Below are 17973 nucleotides of genomic sequence, written 5' to 3'. Positions count from 1 at the left end.
TTTTTCCAAGGATGGTTGTACACTAAGAATCCTGATGCATTTTACCTCACACAGTACAATTGATAGCGATAAAAAAGATGTTATTCTCAATTGGCCACGAGATCTACATTTCAATGAACGATAGGCTAATTGTTATGTTTATGTTGCTCTATCTCTCCATTTCCATCTCCATTTCTACTCCTCCCTCCATCCGCCCTCAACTCTTTCTTTATCTTACTGTGTCTCCTTCCTTGTCAAGGCGCAATTATTTGCAATTTGCCTAAGTCATCCATTTGCTGGGACACCAAGCATGAAAACGAGGCAATTTGGTGTAAAATGGAGGCAGGCGGGCATTTGAGCATGTATGTATGTGTGTGTGTGTGTGTGTGTGTGTGTGTGTGTGTGTGTGTGTGTGTGTACAAGGCAGGGGAAGGTCCAGGCGCTGGTGGGGGGGCCACGCAAGAACTGTCACGCAAAAATGAAAATTAACGCCATGAACGCACACACTGAGATAAATCTGTGTATGTGTTAGTGTGTGTGTGTGTGTGTGTGTGTGTGTGCGTGCGTGCGTGCGTGCGTGCGTGTGAACCTACCAGTCTGCACACATGACAATGTCAAAGTGACCCTCTAGTGCCGAAATGTCTGAGTCACAGTCCCACCTCACCACTCTGTAAGCACACACATAAAACAGAAACCAAAGTTTAGTATTTGCAGAGCTGGAGACAGAAGAAAGCTCATGAAACCGCACCGCGGGGCGAACAGCGGTTTGTCGTTCAACGCTTCCTTTCTTTCTCTCCAACACTCTGAGCTCCCTGACACCCACTGTTCCTTCTGCTTCAGTAGAGACTTGGAGAAAGTCTCATGGAGGGAAGACATGTCATCTGTGAGGTAAAGAGAGGGAGCTTGTGACATGACACTTGACATTTATACCATGTGAACGCGCGCGCGCACACACACGCACGCACACATGCACACACACACACACACACACACACACACACACACACACACACACGTTGTTATTCAACATCCACACTGTCCTCTCTCTTTCTCATCTTATCGGCATGACCATTGCCTAAAGCAGGTTTACAAAACGGAAAGTATAATGATTACGAATGTAAACATAAATGGTTTGCACATTATTAAACAATATTTACAACCCTATATAGTAAATAGTATATAGGGCAAGGGCAAAGGCCAAATGCCAGGGCAGCAACGCCATCAGATAAAACAACTATTTTCATTAAAGTCCACGGAAATAATGAATTAAGGGTAAAAGCTGAAGTGGAGCAAATATGATTTAAAAAAGTTATTTTTATAAAACGGTCGCTATATCGTGACAGTAGTACATGAAACAGATAACCTGAAAAAAAATGTGCCTCTGTGTCCTCCAGTGCTCCTAACGGCATCTGCAAGATTTCACAGACCGGAGGAAAACAAGCAGTAAGAGCTGATCTGAGGTCTGCTGTCCATCTTCCGTCTATGTGAGCCGGCTGTCAATTGCTCGCGAACTCCGGCCAAACGGTCAAACTAGGCAGCGCTGATCAAATATGAATCAATATCATGTTACGTTAATGTCTATTTCTCTCCTCAAATGTTCTCAGAATCATCTTGTAGTGCACGGTTTAGCTGTAAAATGAGAACGTTTGTGACCCGAGAGCCATATTTAGAATACCAAGCACTGCTCACATGACCGGAGCACAGCCAATAGGAACGCTCTCTCTCCCGTCACGGGCTAGATGTTTTAAAGCCTGAAAACAGAGCCATGGAGGAGGTGAAGAAGTCTTGTTATCTCTCAGAACACTTGAATTACAATATGCTGAAAGGTTATTATGGAATTTTTGCCCAATGATGCTAAAAAATATACTGCCTACTGAATCTTTAAGGATGATTTTATTTTGAATACATAGTATAACTCCGTATAACTCATTGAAATAAATAAATGAAAAAATATGTTTATTTCACAAAATAATTTATAGGTATTTACTAGGGCTATCAATCCATTCAAATATTTAATCGCGATAAATCACATGATTGTTCATAGTTAATCGTGAAATTAATCACACATTTTTTTATCTGTTCAAAATGTATCTTAAAGGGAGATTTGTCAAATATTTAATACTCATATCCACATGGGAGTGAGCAAATATGCTTGCTTAATGCAAAAGTACATATACTGCATATTTATTGTTGGAAATCAATTAACAACACAAAACAATGGCAAATATTGTGAGAAACCCTCACAGGTACTGCATTTAGCATAAAACAATATGCATCAAATCATAACATGTCAAACTGCAGCCCAACAGGCAACAACCAGCTGTCAGTGTGTCAGTGTGCTGACTTGACTATGACTTGCCCCCAAACTGCATGTGATTATCATAAAGTGGGCATGTCTGTAAAGGGGAGACTCGTGGGTACCCATAGAACCCATTTACATTCACTGATCTGGAGGTCAGAGGTCAAGGGACCCCTTTGAAAATGGTCATGCCAGTTTTTCCTCACTAAAATTTAGCGTAAGTTTGGAGCAAAACAAAAAAAGCATTAACGCACCATGGCTCTGTCAGAAATAGACTAGGCGTTTATTCACAGTGGAGAAAGAGCGTACAGTTCTGGGACGCTTCTGACGCGCTGTGGCGGGTCTGGTGGAATCACAAGCATTGTAGCAGCGATCAGCGCCAGCGGCCGAGCCGCAGCCGAGCCGCAGCCGGAACGTGGCAAAGCTGTTGCCGGTGGAATTTTTCGTGTCAAACTATCGTCATAAATAGCGAAATTTTCCAGCGGTTCACATCAGGCTTGAAATTGAACCCAACACTAGTTATGTGTGCAGCGTTTCTCTTTATATTGCAAAAAAAACAATTCAGGATCTCAACAAAAGACACTGGTGTCTAAAAAAAACGTGTTGACAGGAAAGAGGCAGAGGAGCTGAGGCAGTATGGGCGGGGCCAAGGCCAATGTGGTCGCATGGGTCATCATTTTTCGAACTGTAGCTTTAGTGAATTGGTAAGAGTGAGAATCATAAAAGAAAAGAGATGAAATAAGAAAAGAGGTGGCAGATTTCGAAGGAGCTCAGTTTCATGTGTTCTTCTTCTATTTTCCCTCAAGCTCTGACATATTTCAGTGTTTTCACGGCAATGGATGTTTTTCTTTTCCGCAATTAAATATTACATTTTGGTTTAGCATTTTGGTGGAGAGTGAGACAAATTCTTGAGCAGGAAGTGTCACTTTGTCTCAACATCTTGTTGTTTGCAGAACTACTGTTTTCTCTGGTCTCAATGGCCAGGTTGTAGTCACTCTGTCTGTATTTCATTGCAGCATTGAAGTTTTTCTACTACATTACCAGTGGTTAACGCCTTTTTCTTTTGATATAATTTGGTTGTTCTGGATAGTGTAAGAGTGATGGTGCTGGCGCTGCGTACTATTCACAGCTTTCTCCTCCATCTCTTTTTCCACACCATTTCCCCCCCCCCTCTCTCTCTCTCTCTCTCCCTCTCTCAGACTGTTAGGCAGAGTGGGGGATTATTAATTAGGCATTATTAACACTCAGTAAACAAAACATTAGGCCCCGCTAGAAACACAATCTCGATTCACGGCGGGAGGTCCCGACACTCGCGCACACACACATACGCACGCATGTGTACACACCATCCCGCAACATGCCCCTCCCTCTCCCCTCCCCTTGTCCAATCGCATTGTGCCCTTCGCCCTCTCTCGCGGTGCAGCCATGACAGCAGGCATAATCTGAAAAGAAAACAATCAAAGTAATGTAGCCTAATTATACGTTTACTTTTTCACTCCATCTTCCACTCATGTTTATATGCGCAGGAGGGAGAAACGGAGAGAGAGAGAGAGAGAGAGAGAGAGAGAGGGAAGAGGTAGGGGAGCAAAACAGTCAGTCAATGGTGAAATGCCTTTTTGAGACAGGGACAACAATTAAATACGTTTAGCCCGTCCTTGCATATGAGGTGTGTGTGTGTGTGTGTGAGTGTGTGTGTGTGTGTATGTGTGTGCGTACAGTATGTGTGTGGGGAATCTTTTAGCTTGGATTACTCTGTGCACATGTATAAGCACACACACACACACACACACACACACACACACACACATACACATACAGACGTAGGCAAAGTTGTTGGTAACGTTCCGTTAAAGAGAGAAAAACCCACAATGGTCACTGAAATAACTTGAAACTGACAAAAGTAATAATAAATAAAAATTCACTGAAAATTAACTAATGAAAATCAGATATTGTTTTTGAATTATGGTTCAGCAGAATCATTTAAAAAACAAACTAATGAAACTGGCCTAGACAAAAATGATGGTAACATTAACTTAATATTTTGTTGCACAACCTTTTGAGGCAATCACTGCAATCAAGTGATTTCTGTAACTCTCAATGAGACTTCTGCACCTGTCGACAGGTATGTTGGCCCACTCCTTGTGAGCAAACTGCTCCAGCTGCCTCAGGTTTGAAGGGTGCCTTCTCCAGACTGCATGTTTCAGCTCCTTCCACAGATGTTCAATAGGATTTAGATCCGGGCTCATAGAAGGCCACTTCAGAATAGTCCAATGTTTTGTTCTTAGCCATTCTTGGGTGTTTTTAGCTGTGTTTTGGGTCATTATCCTGTTTGAGGACCCATGACCTGCAACTGAGACCAAGCTTTCTGACACTGGGCAGCACATTTCGCTCCAGAATGCCTTGATAGTCTTGAGATTTCATTGCACCCTGCACAGATTCAAGACACCCTGTGCCAGATGCAACAAAGCAGCCCCATAACATAACCGAGCCTCCTCCATGTTTCACATTAGGTACAGTGTTCTTTTCTTTGGATGCTTCATCTCTTCGTCTGTGAACATAGAGCTGATGTGACTTGCCAAAAAGCTCCAGTTTTGTCTCATCTGTCCAAAGGACATTCTCCCAGAAGCTTTGTGGCTTGTCAATATGCATTTTGGAAAATTCCAGTCTCGCTTTTTTATGATTTGGTGTCCTCCTCGGTTGTCTTCCATTAAGTCCACTTTGGCTCAAACAGTGACGGATGGTGCGATCTGACACTGATGTACCTTGACCTTGGAGTTCACCTCTAATCTCTTTGGAAGTTGTTCTGGGCTCTTTGGTTACCATTCGTATTATCCGTCTCTTCAATATGTCATCAATTTTCCTCTTGCGGCCACGTCCAGGGAGGTTGGCTACAGTCCCATGGACCTTAAACTTCTGAATAATATGTGCAGCTGTAGTCACAGGAACGTCAAGCTGCTTGGAGATGGTCTTATAGCCTTTACCTTTAACATGAAGGTCTATAATGTTCTTTCTGATCTCCTGAGACAACTCTCTCCTTAGCTTTCTGTGGTCCATGTTCAGTGTGGTACACACCATGACACCAAACAGCACAGTGACTACTTTTCACCCTTTAAATAGGCAGACTGACTGATTACAAGTTTGAAGACACCTGTGATGCTAATTACAGGACACACCTTAGTTTAATATGTCCCTATGGTCAAATTATTTTCAATCTTTTCTAGGGCTACCATCATTTTTGTCTAGGCCAGTTTCATCAGTTTGTTTTTTAAAATGATTCTGTTGAACCACAATTCAAAAGCAACAGCTGATTTTCATTAGTTAATTTTCAGTAAATTTTTATTTATTATTACTTTTGTCAGTTTCAAGTTATTTCAGTGACCATTGTGGGTTTTTCTCTCTTTAACGGAACATTACCAACAACTTTGCCTACGTCTGTACGTTAACCTAAGTGTTGTATGTAATTAACCAACTGTTTGATCTATAGGCTGAGATTTAGTTGGAGACGACAGTCTGATGCTGCTATAACGTTAATGTATGACTGTATAACTGCAGCAGCCTCACGCTCAAGCTAGCCATGCTAGTCACTGTCACTGGCATCATTTAGTGATTTAGCACACTGCACTGACACTTAATATTCACGTATCGTATGAGCCTCAGATCTCAGCGTGAAAGCCTCGGTTAACCCGCTACACAACAGCTTTTAGTAATTTTTTCTCCTGTGACGGCGAGTTTCTTTCCCCCAAAAGGGAGCGCAGCCTCAGAGATGACGCCATGCTGGTCTGGTCTATAGCTTGGAGCCATAAAGCCATGCTGGTCTGGTCTATAGCTTGGAACCATAAAGCCATGCTGGTCTGGTCTATAGCTTGGAGCCATAAAGCCATGCTGGTCTAGTCTATAGCTTGGAACCATAAAGCCATGCTGGTCTGGTCTATAGCTTGGAGCCATAAAGCCATGCTGGTCTAGTCTATAGCTTGGAGCCATGAAGACCCTCTATTATATCTTTTTTAGGACATGGCAGGGGAACAAATCAGAGATCAGTGTTTTTGGATTTATTGTTGGTTCAACCAACTACACAGCTCTTCGGCATAGCGTTATTACTATTACTGGTTTGTGTAAAGTAGAAGTTTGGAGACATGTTTCAACTTCTTCTGGTTACTCTGTTACCGTCTATGAGGGACACCGGGCTGTTTTCTCCGAAAAGGGGGCGTGGTCACGAGAACCTACTCTGGGTGATGTATTGCCGGTCTGATGTATGCCCACATACCAGTGCTATGACATGTCTAACCTTTGCATTCTCAGTAGCACTCCGCCTCTGAGAAAACAGTGTTAGACTCATGTTTGCGGATCACTTCAGCCAACATGGAACAGATCGCAGATACAATGTAACAAAGTTAGCTGCTAAAACCTGCTACAAAACGGAAACTTCTATGACGAAGTGGGTTGAACAGTGCCCACTGCTAAACGACATGCAGCGCTACGTAAAGAGGAGGTTCCACAATGCTGCCCAGAAAATGCGAGGTAGCAGGAACGCAGCAAAAAATACACTAACTACTGCCTCCACAGCACCACAGTTCATCTGATGCAGGTCTTGATGACCATTTTATAAAAGCAATAGCTCACAACAGGCTGTGATATGTTGCCCCTGTTTATCATGTGAAAATGTCAGACAATAGTTAAGTTAAAGGTTCCACATTGTAAAAGGTGAGATTTTCATGTGTTTTATATTATAAAGCAAGTCCTTTGTGTGCTTTATAAATACTGTTAAACTATCAAAACGCTCAATATACGGAGAAATCTAACAGCCTAACATTCTAAATATGTCCCAGTTTATTTCCTGTTGCAGTGTATGCAAATAACATCAGCTGACAGGAAGTAAACATGGACCCAAATTGTTGCCTAGCAATGCAATTCTGTTGCAATTCCATTGAAATGTGCTAAAACGGAGCGTTTCAGACAGAGGGTAAATACAGGTATATTCAGGCAGACAGTATGAGGAAAATAAAGTTTTTTTTTAACAATACAGCATGTAAACATGTTCTAGTAGAAACACAAAATACAAGTAAGAACCTGAAAATGAGCATGATATGGAACCTTTAAATACTGTACAGGACTTGATGTTAGAGTGATTATTAGGTTTAGGTATCTAACATGGGGAATTAAAACATTTTAAGAAAGAAAATGGTCTCACCTGGCAGATACCTGCGTCGACCCAAACTTTCCAGCTTTCCTGTTTTTCTCGGCCAGCCCTCGTACATCTGACGTGCTCCGGTCAAGGATTCATAGACACACACATTACATCCTCAACTGTAGGAAAATGCTTGAAGATCTCATATTTTATGAAATATGTATATCTATTTGCATATGGCCAAAGATGTTTGCAGTAGCTAAAAATATATATATTTTTTAAATATATGTACTAAATCCTTGCAGTTAGGCCTCTAGTGAACTTCAAATTAAAGCCATCCAGTGGCAGAATCAACACAAAGGCTAGATTGTCTTTTTCTACAGATAAACATTTTTGCCATCGGAATAATTTGAAAGATGTGACACACTCACTCACATACAATTCTGCACAGTGTGTGAGTGAGTGACAACTGTATGGGGGGTGAATTCTTATATAACTCACCCGTTATGAATTATATTCACGCTTAAATTTCGGCATAGTTGAGGGTGTGGCCTCTTTGAGTGACAGGTGGGTGCCGTACCAGGTCGCTATAGCTGCTAGCTGTCTGCTCTGCTATGTCACCCGGCCCGCCTCAGCTCCACCAACGAACCACCTCTTTGCCCATTTTTGGATTAGCTGGGAGTTAGGCTGTGTCATCACTGCCAAGATGGCGACGGCTGGAGCCACCGCCCACTTTAAGCTTCACAGCGGCTCTTCAGAAACCTGTGGGTGACGTCACGGAGACTACGTCCATATTTTATACAGTCTATGTGTGTAGCCAAGACCTCCTCTTGCATGCGCTGATAATTGTTTACAGTCTGATTAGCAACTTAAGACGCAAGACCGTACGGGAGGACGTAACAAAAATAAATGAATGAATAAAATGACTCAATAAATAAATGTCATTAAATGTAGTAAAAATAATATTTAAAAATAAATGCAGCCATTAATTATTTGATAAAATGTGATATAAATGTGATATAAATGTTTTAATTTACTTCTTTATTTATTTATTTTTGTATTATTTCCCTTATGTATTTACTCGTTTAATTTTTTATTTATTCATATTTCATTTATTTATTAATTAATTAATTAATTTTTAAATGTATGTATTTATCTATTCATTAAGTTATTTATGCATGATTTTCCCTTTGCATTTTACCCCTTATTTAAATCCTCAAACTTATTTATTTCTGTATTCTTCCTTTATTTATTTATTTACACATTTCTTTATGCATTTCTGCCTCATTATGCAAATTAGGGGACCGTCACTCTATGGCAAATACGTTCCGCCTTTTTCTGCTCTCCACACGGACCGTTCACCTGCATTCAACCAAAGCCTGCAACCACAAACGGAAACCCTTCCGATACCAAACTCTTGTCCCGTCGCCTACAGATTCTACATGTGAATGCAGAATCTGAGAATCTGTTTATAGAGATTACGAAACATGTGGATTTTAGGATGGAGGAGAGAACATTGTTCCTCTACCACCCTACATTCCCCTACTAATCAGGAGATTAAAACTGTCCCATCAAAAGATATTCGGTTTTTGGAGTGCTGTGTCGCAAAAGAGTCACATCAAGATCCTCTTCAGGTAAAAAACACATATGGTAGACACCCATATAGAGACAGCATGAGTGAGCAGAGATGACCGTCAGGGATGGAGAAGCAGATCCCAGCAGCCTGTATAGCTGGATCAATGGGAAAGCTTTTAACCACACATACATAAACTCACACCGTCCCTCCATCGCCCACAAACACATACGCGCAGATGAACACACACAAAGGCAGGGCGATTGATGTCAAGTTGTCTAGTAATACACTGGCTTGTGGAGTTGCAAAGCAATTCAATTAGGATTTCCTTGTCTTTAAAGCCTGCAAAGAGCTGAGACAAATCCAATCGACAAAGACAGAGAGCAAGAGAGAGAGAGAGAGAGAGAGAGAGAGAACAGGAATGATAAATTGATAGATGGATTGATAGCTGGAGAGAGACGATCCAAAATCAAAGAGGCCTCCCGGACACGGATATACAATAATAATGTAGGTTAGCACGCATTTATATAGAGGCAACACACATGCTGGACACCTGTGCATGAGTGTATTATGCATAGGGATGACAGGGCGAAGAGCAGAGCAGCTACTTACTGTATCTTACATCAGCAGCACACCACTGGGGAGAGGTCAGCGCGTGCACAAACACACCACAGAATAAAGAGGGAAAAAAGTGAAAGAGAGAGAGAGATAGAGTACTATTGAACATTAAGTGGAGGAATATTTGCTCCCATCACTTGAAGTCGACAAGTAGCAGCCAACGACATGCATCAATCATTCTTAATGGAGCATTTCAATTGATTTCCAACATGATATTCAAGGTCAAACAGAGTCCCTCCTCTCTGCGGTGTGGGTTTGGTGTGTGTGTGTCTCTGCACTAGAAATGAGGTCAACAAACTTCTGAGGAAGGGGAAAAAATCTATTCATAGCTATATCTAAATGTCGTCCTATTCACGACTTATTTTCCCGCAATATCTCTCATCTGTGTAAAAAATGAGCCATATCACAACCCGCTATCTCTTTCCATTGTAAGCCGCGCCCACAATAAGGGCACAAACAGTAGCCGTTAGCCCGAAGCTAAGACCAACGGCTTATCTCAAGCGGGAGGAAATGCCACACAGTGTCTGCAGTGTGAGAATGGGGACCAATTTGGCTGAGCCTGGAACAAATTTTGTTTTGTCTTTCTCCAACCTCCCTCCCTCTCTCTCTTTCTGTGTGTGTTCGATCCATTCTCGCTATGATTTCACTTACAATTCCCCTCTATGCGTTTGTTCTGTGAAACAAAGCACCCGGTCAATGGTGTATTGTCTGTGTGCCCAAGTGTGTGTGTTTTACAGGCTCCATAATGTAATTGTTTGGTCTTATTGTGATCAGTAAAGGAGCATTGTAGCCGGATGAGACGGAGATATTGTAAGCTAAATATGGAAGTGCCAGTCAATGGGGGAAGAAATGTATTTATATTTCCTGCTTTTATGAAACAACCGTAGCAGAGCTTTTTTTTTTTCCATGTCTGTTAAGTTGTTGAGTGAATAAAGCAAGATCTGGGAGGATGGGAGAGAAAAAAAAAAACAAGAATGATGAAAGACGATGGGAAGAAAAGAGAGGGGAAAACAAGAGGCTATGAGGGAGATGAGACAGGGAGAAGTGTAAAAAGAAGAGCAAGATGGTTTTGCAAGCTGACAGAGTTGATCAATAACCCATTTCAAAGAACAAATGTTGGCCGAAAAAAAACTCACCTAAAGATTCGCCCCAAAAAACTTAATTATAGCCTGAACCTTAACCAAACAAAAAACACTTTAAAACAAACCTTGATTGTTGCTGTTTCTAAAACACTCATCAGCCTAACCCCTAGCTTTAGGCATTAGATTGAAGTCTCAAACAAAATCTGACAGGATGGCAATTACTGTGCTCTTAACACGGCATTGTGGGCAGCTCGGATTGGTAGATGCCACGTTGAGCGGGCTGGTGCTGGGTATTTGTCACTGTGGGTGCCCCATCTGCTGCTTTTGCCTAAAGATAAAAAGAGGTGGAGTGGCTATTCCTTCCTTCACTCCAAGCAGCCAATCTCTGATTTCAAGGCTGGAGCTCCAAGGTTACATCACACTCCCCTATACTTTGTTTATGATACTGCCAAAAAGATGACACTGTACAGCTACAACAGGGCCACTGGAAATATAGATGGCATAAGAAATTAATCTGATCAGGCGTGGAAGAGATTAAAATACTAGTAGAATTGATAAGCAATAATAAGGGCTTAGATTAACAGCTGGCATAATGATTTATGACTGATTAAGCGCTACTATTACCAACATAAGGGTCGTTGCAATTACTTCATTGGTGTGTATATACACTCAGTATCCAGTTCATTAGGTCCACCTAGCTAAAAGCTATAATGCTGTCTAACACAATAGTCCTGCAATAAGATCCTACCTTCCTGAAGGTTATAATGGAACTGGTAGTTTGTGTCATCTGAGTATCTTCTACCGACTCAAAAAAGCACATGTGTATTCACGTTTTCACATGTGAAATCTTATACTGCACATGCAAACATGTTATATTCACGGATGTGTCGAAACAACCCTGTGTACCTGAATCTGTGATTTATTTCACATGTTAAACAAAAAATCACTTATTTATTTCAATTTATTAGATGTTAAAATCTAGTTACACATGCGATAGTAGATGTGAGGATTGTTTGTCTCTTACATAAAAAAAAATCACAAATGAAATTGATGTTTTCACATGTGTTATATATATATATCATCATCCTTTTAGGGCTGTCAATCAATTCAAATATTTTATCACGATTAATCACACTGTGGTCCATAGTTAATCGTCATTAATCACACATTTTTTTATCTGTTCAAAATGAACCTTAAAGGGAGGATTTGTCAAGTATTTAATACTCTTATCAACATGGGAGTGGACAAATATGCTGCTTTATGCAAATGTATGTAATTTATTATTGGAAATCAATTAATAACACAAAACAATGACAGATATTGTCCAGAAACCCTCACAGGTACTGCATTTAGCATAAAACAATATGCTCAAATCATAACATGGGAAACTGCAGCCCAACAGGCAACAACAGCTGTCAGTGTGTCAGTGTGCTGACTTGACTATGACCTTGCCCCAAACTGCATGTGATTATCATAAAGTGGGCGTGTCTGTAAAGGGGAGACTCGTGGGTGCCCATAGAACCCATTTACATTCACTGATCTTAAGGTCAGAGGTCAAGGGACCCCTTTGGAGCATTATTTAGCCTCCTTTGCAACAAGCTAGTATGACTCTGTCCACACAACCCAAAGATTCGCAAGTTGTGTAATGCATTAAAGAAATTGGGGTGTGTGATATCATGCAAATTTACCACATTGCAAGGTGTTACAACCGCACCTCTCTATATGTGATTCATGTGTGACTTTTGTGTACAGGAATGCACAAACGACACATTTTATAACCAAAACTCCATAAAAAAGACAAACGTTTTCACAGTAAATAAATCCATATGAATGCATATATAAATAAATGTGAGCCAGATAAAACAGAGGCAGCGATAGAGAGATAGACAAAAAGAGAAGGAGAGAGGACGATGAAAGGATACTCTGAATGGACTTCTCGTTCCATCTGATAGCAAGAACTTCCTTCACGTCAGCACAAATGGCAACCTGAGAGACAGAGAGACAGAGGAATGAAACAACACAGAACAAAGAACAAACCAAAAGCACCCTTAGATGAAGCAAACATCTGAACACACACACACACACACATACAATAATGACATAACCATATCTACAAAGCTTCACTCTTGGCAGCCCGGCCCAGCCCGCCCCACCCTCTCTCTCTCTCTCTATTGCTCCCTCTCCTCCCTGCCATTTTCCCTCCCTATCTTCACCCCATTTTATGTCTGGCATTATTTTAATCATTCAATCAATCAGTCAATACTTTTATCATTGTGGCTAGCGGTGGGGGGCTGCTATCTTGCTATCACTCTGTTCAGTATTGGCATTGTGACGGGGATGATGGCAAGCGCAGAGCCTTTTCATTTGACGCTGGGTGTTTATCGGGCCGAGCCATCACGTCCCGTTCGCCGCTGTCACTCTGCATCTCTGGCTTCGCCGGGCCTGGCCTGATGCCCTATCATAATAACTTTGCGGCGCCAGACGTGGCAAGAGAGAAACGAAGAGAAAGAGAGATGGTGAGAGGTATGCGAGACGGGAGAGAATGGTAGGAAGGGCTTTGTGCTGCGCTGTGGTGAGGGAGATATGGATAGAGAGGTGTGTGCTTTACTATAACCTCATCATTTCACATTCTCTTTTCTTTGCAGGATGCCTTTTTTTTTTACATCAGCGAGTGTGTGTCAGGCTGTCAATTTCTGTTAAGGGAGCATGTGTGTGTGAGTGGCACATACCCATGGGTGAGTGTAAGTGTCAAGTAGCTATTGTGTGTTGGTATGCACACAAATCTGGCTGATTCATGCAATCTGGACTCCTATGGCATATGGAAAATATGTGATGTAGCATATCAATGTGTATGAAAATTTCTGACAGTACACACACACACATGCATGCTTATGACACACATGACTCACACAGACACACACACATGTTAAGGGCCCTGCAGGGTGTGTGGGGGGGGGTCACTGAGTGCTGTGCGTTCCACCATCTGCTCAAAAGTGAAGGAAGGGACCTCCGGCTGAACCGGAGCATCCAGCTGAAAAGATCAGGAGCCCGACGCAGCGACAACCCCTCCAACACCCACTATACACACAAGCAGCGGCAGGCTCTGTCAAATGCTCACAAACATCTTAATCTAAACAAAAGGTTATCAAAATGTCAAACTCCGTACGGCGCTGTGAAGTTCGTAATCCGATATCAAACCATGAATTTGGAGTCAAGCATGACCGGGATCATACCGTAACCTTAACCAAGTGTTTATTATTGTGACAATGATGACGAAGCTTCCCTAACCTTATAGCAAAGAAGTCATTTAAACCCCAAACCGTGATATTTCCCCAAATCAAACCTTAACCACGGCATTGCCGCATCATAAAACGGATTCATTTTTCAACAGTGATTTGTAACGGTGTTGGAAGCCACTGACAAATTATGTCATCCTGCCGACGGTGCCATCGGATCAGAAAACACAGTGCATCGTTCTAAAAGGGCATGGACGAAATATGTATTTTGTCATTTAATTTGAAAGACTTATTATATTTATACTAGGGGCTGTCAATTGATTCAAATATTTAATTGCAAGTTATTCGTAGTCCATAGTTATATCAGCGATAAATCGCGAATTAATCACACATTTATTATCTGTTCAAAATGTACCTTAAAGGGAATTTGTCAAGTATTTATACTCTTATCAACATGGGAGTGGCAAATATGCTGCTTTATACAAATGTATGTATATATTTATTATTAGAAAAATCAATTAACAACACAAACAGTGAAAAATATTGGTCCAGAAACCCTCACAGGTACTGCATTTAGCATAAAAAAAATATACTCAAACATATCAAAATCAAACCTAACAGGCAACAAAGCTGTCAGTGTGTCAGTGTGTTGAATTGACTATGACTTGCCCCAAACTGCATGTGATTATCATAAAAGTGGGCATGTCCTTGTAAAGGGGAGACTCGTGGGTACCCATAGAACCCATTTACATTCACATATCTTGAGTTCAGAGGTCCAAGGGGACCCCTTTGAAAATGGCCATATACGTTTTTTCCTTGCCAAAATGTAGTGCAGGTTTGAGGCGTTATTTTGCCTCCTTCACGACAAGCTAGTACGACACGGTTGGTACCAATAGATTCCTTAGGTTTTCTAGTTTCATTTGATGCCAGTATTCACTCTAACTTTAAAGCTGAGACCTCCAAAAGATCGGTGGCCCGTCGGGTTAGTTAAATATCGCAAGTTGCAATAAAGAAATTAGCGGCATTAAATGAATTTGCATTATTAGCACGTTATTATCGTGTTAACTTCGGTCCTAATATTTATACATTTGCTAATATGTGTAATTTGTTCAAATGTCCATCTCTCTAATGATGAACTTCTAGAGTAGTTCAACACGCTCTCTATAGGAAGAGTAGGGGACTAAGTATTCTTCCCTGAGGTACCCCGACAGCTGATTGGTCGAACGAAAACCACAGACAAACTTATTTAAAACATTTTTTTGTTCATGTTTTGTGACTGATTATGAAGTGTTTGTCAAGTTATTCACAAGTGAATTTTTCTATGAAGTTATTTTTGTAGTGTATCTGCGACTTTTCCGGTCAAAGTTCACCAAAGTTGACGTCCACACAATGCGAATATGCAAATTTGTTTTGCCACCGGAAGCGAATGTTGTTGTTTTTTTGCCCCTTCGCTCGCATAGATTAGAAGTAGGCAAATATTTCCCACATGTGACCGTGCCTTAAAGGAAGGGGGTGAATGAATAACAAAAAGCAGTGTGGAAAGGAGGGAAGAAATGCAACAACTAAAAATGAATAATTAATGAACTGTTCACACGGACAACAGAGAATGAAAGTTGAATGTGGTGTCAGTGACGGATGATGGAGGGATGAGAGGAAGGAGAGGTGTGAAGGAAGGATTCCATCTCGAGCCACCAATGTCAAAACATGGTGTATTGACTGCCAAGAGATAAAACCAGGCTTTCACACACTCACACACACACACACACACACACACACACACCCACAGAATGGCATCTAGCAGATCGATGGGACACTGACGCCTGCTATGTGGAGGGGCCCTTAAGACCCTGGCTAATAAACCCTATGGCTGACAGACTGCGGTATATCTCAGTGTGTCAGTGTGTGTGTGTGTGTGTGTGTGTGTGTTGTGTCAATACAGGACAGCTTTTAAGACCCAGGCTAGTTCATATAGCTAGGAGTCACTACTGGTCCTATGATTGTGTGAGTGTGCTGATAAACATAATGAAAGAGCATAATATATGTCATTAAATCGGATTCAAAAAAATAATCCTCTTAATCTGAAAAACTGGCTTCACATCTGAACAAGGTACTCTCAATATAAAATTGTTTGGAAAACAATGTTTTGCCATCCATATCAAATATGCAATATTGCGACCGTTTCGACTGTTATCAAGCCGTTAAATAGGCTTTATCAGTCGCTATAAGCACCATAGATGTGGGTCAATAGGGGCCTACTACGCCTACTACGTTGTACAAACGAAAGTTAAACTTAAAAGCAACACGTTCTAACACGTAAAACATGAAAACGTTTAGTTTTGAACAGAAACAAAAAGACTTCTTTAGGTTTAGGCAACAAAACTTCAACTTCTTTAGGGTTTAAAGCAACCAAAACTTCTGCTTCTTTAGGTTTAAGCACCAAAACTTCACTTCTTTAGGTTTAGGCAATAAAACTACAACTACTTTAGGTTTAGGCGAAAAACTACAACTTCTTTAGGTTTATGGCGACAAAAACTTCAACTTCTTTAGGTTGAGGCGACAAAAACTACAACTTCTTTAGGCTTAGGCAATAAAACTACAACTATTTTAGGGTTTAGGCAAAAAAACTACAACTTCTTTAGGTTTAGGGCGAAAAAAACTACAACTTCTTTAGGTTTAGGATGGCGACAAAACTTCAACTTCTTTAGGTTGAGGCGACAAAACTACAACTTCTTTAGGTTTAGTGCAATAAAACTACAACTTATTTAGGTTTAGCAAAAAACTACAACTTCTTTAGGTTTAGGCAATAAAACTACAACTTCTTTAGGTTTAGGCGAAAAAAAGCTACAACTTCTTTAGGTTTAGGCGACAAACTTCAACTTCTTTAGGTTAATGGCGACAAAACTACAACTTCTTTAGGTTTAGGCAATAAAACTACAACTTCTTTAGGTTTAGGGCGAAAAAACTACAACTTCTTTAGGTTTAGGGCGACAAAACTTACAACTTCTTTAGGTTTAGGGCAAAAGAAATTTGGTTAAGTTTAGGGAAAAACATTGTGTTTTGACTTACACAAAGACAAGTTACATGTTGTTGGTTTCACACGGGATGCAAACTCCGGTCTCCTGGGTGAAAACCCTGTGTTTTGTGTCCCATCCATCGTCCCCGATCCTCACCACTTAAGGAGTTTCACTTTTCACATTGTCCTATACTACAGCAGTAGTCCTAATCGGTTGAATAGTTCAGTGTTTTGCCAGATTTTATGGTGCATTAATTACAATTTGCCACTAATCCCACAACCAAGTTTGGATAGCAAGTACAGGTGCTGTGATAATAACTTTTACTGTGTGATTCTGGTTTTCATGCAATCAATTTGAGGGAAATTCCTTATGCCGATCCCTTCTATATAGCCCGGCACTGGAGAGAAAATTGGATCACATTCACAAAGTATTTATCTTTATCATCGAATCTACCTTAATCGCGTCTGAAAATTGCCGAATGTTTTCTCTTAAGACATTTAACAATGTTGCTGAGGAGAAAATATTTGCTCGGCAGAGAACTCTTAAAGCTAAGAGAAAAAAGCCTGGCTGACCTTGTTACTATGGCGTGTTTCATGGAGGGAAGCTTAGTTGAGTCTGTGTTGTTCAGATTTAAACATAACAATACAATGGCAAAAGGGTACAAATACTGTTGCCAGATTAATAATTAAGGAATGTGTTTGACTAAGTATAATTCAAAAGGGAAGCAAATTGCAGTTAATTGACAAAACAAAACAAAAAACAATCTGTGAGCTTACATGCTGTAATTAAATTAACTGTGTGAATGTACACGAGGGGCTCCTGGTTCATGTACACAGCCTCCGTCCTTTCCACGCTTCCCATTCATTGTCTATGTAAGCAGCCGTGCAATACATTCTGGTTGCGTGGCGGCGCGATTTGAGAGACGAGGCGTCACTTTGGCCGCTCCTCATTTGCATAAAGTTGAGGTCTTATGCAAATCTGGGGCATCCAGCACAACTCGCCGCCTCTGGAAACTCCATAGAAACTTTTAAACTAACCGTTAAAGTT

At 40.9% G+C, this 17973-nt stretch overlaps 1 protein-coding gene across 3 annotated transcripts in view; it reads right to left on the bottom strand.

Moving 5' to 3' along the window:
- The window catches only part of camkmt (calmodulin-lysine N-methyltransferase), a 173207-nt gene that overhangs the window by 33531 nt on the left and 121703 nt on the right, over positions 1 to 17973 (bottom strand). For all 3 annotated transcript variants that reach the window (XM_037781675.1, XM_037781676.1, XM_037781674.1), the window contains 3 exons: positions 12599 to 12662; positions 7467 to 7533; positions 573 to 647 (listed from right to left, as the gene is read on the bottom strand). In XM_037781675.1, coding sequence (XP_037637603.1) covers positions 573 to 647; positions 7467 to 7533; positions 12599 to 12662 — 206 coding nt within the window. The remainder of the gene's footprint in view (positions 1 to 572; positions 648 to 7466; positions 7534 to 12598; positions 12663 to 17973) is intronic.

The sequence above is a fragment of the Sebastes umbrosus genome, chromosome 10 (assembly GCF_015220745.1).
Source record: "Sebastes umbrosus isolate fSebUmb1 chromosome 10, fSebUmb1.pri, whole genome shotgun sequence".
Taxonomy (NCBI): domain Eukaryota; kingdom Metazoa; phylum Chordata; class Actinopteri; order Perciformes; family Sebastidae; genus Sebastes; species Sebastes umbrosus.
The sequence above is the reverse complement of the archived record's forward strand: the minus strand, read 5'-3'. Positions and strand labels throughout refer to the sequence as shown.